At 53.5% G+C, this 2,434-nt stretch overlaps 1 protein-coding gene across 1 annotated transcript in view; it reads right to left on the bottom strand.

Annotated features, from left to right (window-relative positions):
* The window catches only part of PTSG_00904 (uncharacterized protein), a gene marked incomplete at its 5' end in the record, with an annotated part of 8,310 nt that extends 5,983 nt beyond the window's left edge, over nucleotides 1-2,327 (bottom strand). Inside the window, 6 exons of the mRNA XM_004998316.1 lie at nucleotides 559-591; nucleotides 738-967; nucleotides 1,170-1,267; nucleotides 1,440-1,502; nucleotides 1,715-1,884; nucleotides 2,247-2,327. Coding sequence (XP_004998373.1) covers nucleotides 559-591; nucleotides 738-967; nucleotides 1,170-1,267; nucleotides 1,440-1,502; nucleotides 1,715-1,884; nucleotides 2,247-2,327 — 675 coding nt within the window. The remainder of the gene's footprint in view (nucleotides 1-558; nucleotides 592-737; nucleotides 968-1,169; nucleotides 1,268-1,439; nucleotides 1,503-1,714; nucleotides 1,885-2,246) is intronic.
* Nucleotides 2,328-2,434: the final 107 nt, after the last annotated feature.

The raw sequence follows: 2,434 nt of genomic DNA, 5'->3' as shown, positions 1-2,434 counted from the left end.
TGGTCTTGCCCTGCTGCTTCTTCTTCTTCTGCATTGCTTTCTTTCCCGCCTTTTGCCGCTCAGCTCTGATTTCGTCAATCGGGTCTGCGCCGGTGCTCCTGCGAGGAAGGGGAGGGAAGGCGTGGTTTTGGTGTGTGAGCGCGTATGCGTGGTAAGACCAACTGGACACTATAGTTGGCTTGTGTCAGCGACTAGCGCAAGACAACGAAAACAACAAGAAACAAACAAACGAATCAAACATTTCACCAACGCAGCACATCTTAACACGACAAAATCACGACACAGCGCAACAGGCGGACAAGCAACCGTGCACTCACTTGAGTGAGGACGACTTGCTCTTCAGTGAACGGGCAACACTCGCTGCCGTCTGTGTGTTGTTGAAACGACGCAGCAGTAGCATGAGAACACACGCGAGTAAGCGAGAAACAATGAAAGCTCCCTTGCCTTGTATCACAAAGCACGCTGGAAACGACACGGGCAGACGATACGAGCACCCATTGCGCCTGCACACAAGCAAACAAGTGCGCGCAAGACACGCAGACGACACGGTTGACAGACCTGCTTGTCCACTTCCTTGTCAGCAGCGCGCCGCTGGGGTAGCACACGAAACAACAGGGCAACAAGGAAAAGCAGGAATGCGACCATTAGCCCGTGCCACTTTGGCGCATCAGCGTGCTGCACAAACCCACATCAATGCGGAAGCTATTGCAGTTGGCGAAAGAACAGACTATGGGTACCTTTGAAGCACGTTTCGGCAGCGCGTCCTCCTCCGCCTCCTCCTCTTCATCTTCTTCTTCTTCATCTTCATCATCATCTTCCTCTGCCCCTCCTTCATCTTCCTCTTCGTCGTCGTCGTCGTCATCGCCACTCTCGCTCTCTTCACTGTCACTGCTTTCGCTTGCGCTCTCCTCCGCTTCGTCCTCGTCCTCTTCTTCCTCATCTTGCTCCACGTCTTCAACCTCAGCCGCTGCAATCAACACGTGCGGGGTGCGGTGTGTGGCCATGCATTCGACGTGTTAGCGTGTGTCATCTGCCATCTGCCATGTTTGTGTGTGTGCGTGTGACACAGAAAACACCGTACAAACAATCATCACAATACAAGCGCTCATGACGTACAAGTTGAAGACACACGCTTGTACACGTGCTCACACGCGCAAACACCAGCTCACCGGCTTCGAGTTGCGCATCAAGATCATCGCCTGGCTTCTGCTGCTCTGGCTCCTGCGTAGGTGGCATTGAAACAACGCCCTTGGACACTTTTTCAGCACTAGCAACCCGCAAACAAGAGCAAAGGCATCCTAGAATGAGGTGCTGGAGGAGAAAATGCAGAAGGCAAATGGTCGACAATTCACACACGCACACACATACACACGCTCAGGGATTTGCACAAATTGAAGTCGAATGAGCAGGTGTACTGTTCACTTGCACCAGTGACTCACAACTTGGACATGGCTTCTTCCTTGTCCAGAACTTGGCATGCTTGCATCAGGTCACGCCGCCCACTGCAGTTCACAGGTGAGTGAGGGTAAGCAACGGGCGCACGCTTTGGAGGGCGAAGGCACCTCATCAGCCGCGGCACATTCGCGTGCACTCATGTACCTTGAACTGACAAACATGAGAGAGAACAACAACAACAACAACAACAACAACAACAACAGCAGCAGCAGCAGCAGTAGCAGCAGCAGAAGCAGCAGAAGCAAGTAGTGTGACGTACGGTGTTGGCTGGGCCACGCGAGCAGCAGCTGCTGGTGTGGATGGCTGTGAGGGGGCCGGGCTCATGCCCTTGGACATGAGGTTGTACAGCATGGGTTGGGAGAGCTGGTAGAACACCTCCGCGTTCAGGAACGTCATGATGCGCTCAAAAAACGATTCCTTGTCGTGGTACTGCGAGCGCCGAGCAGTGGGGTTACAGAGTATGCGTGAGTGTGCGTGTTGCGTGTTGCATTCATGTGTGTGTGTGTGTGTGTGTGTGTGTGTGTGTGTGTGTGTGTGTGTGTGTGTGTGTGTGTGTGTGTGTGTGTGTGTGTTGCGTGAGTGTGTGCGTGTGTGCAGAGCGGGAGCGGAGGCGGATGGCAAAACCATGTGATGGCGAGCAAAACACAACCACACACAAACACAAACACAAACACACACGCAGGCCCAAACACAGACGCGCACACGCATGCATACGCACTTTGAGGTCTTGTTTGCTTCCGTGGTGCTTTGGCTTGATGCGCACGTTCTCAAGCCATTGGAGGGTGAACGACTTCCATGTTTTCTTGGCGGGGTTGAAAGAGGTCGTTGTCGTAGTCGCACTTGTCGGGCGAGGGTTTAAACAGCTCTGCCATGCCTTCAAAAGGCTCCGGGTGCTTCTTCCACTTGCTCATAGCTGAAATGACTCAGCACCACCTGGTCACGAGCACAACAGCAGGCGAAAGCACGCACGCTGTGAATC

This window comes from Salpingoeca rosetta, assembly GCF_000188695.1.
Source record: "Salpingoeca rosetta unplaced genomic scaffold supercont1.2, whole genome shotgun sequence".
In the NCBI taxonomy this organism is placed as follows: domain Eukaryota; class Choanoflagellata; order Craspedida; family Salpingoecidae; genus Salpingoeca; species Salpingoeca rosetta.
This window is presented reverse-complemented; position numbering and strand designations above follow the sequence as displayed.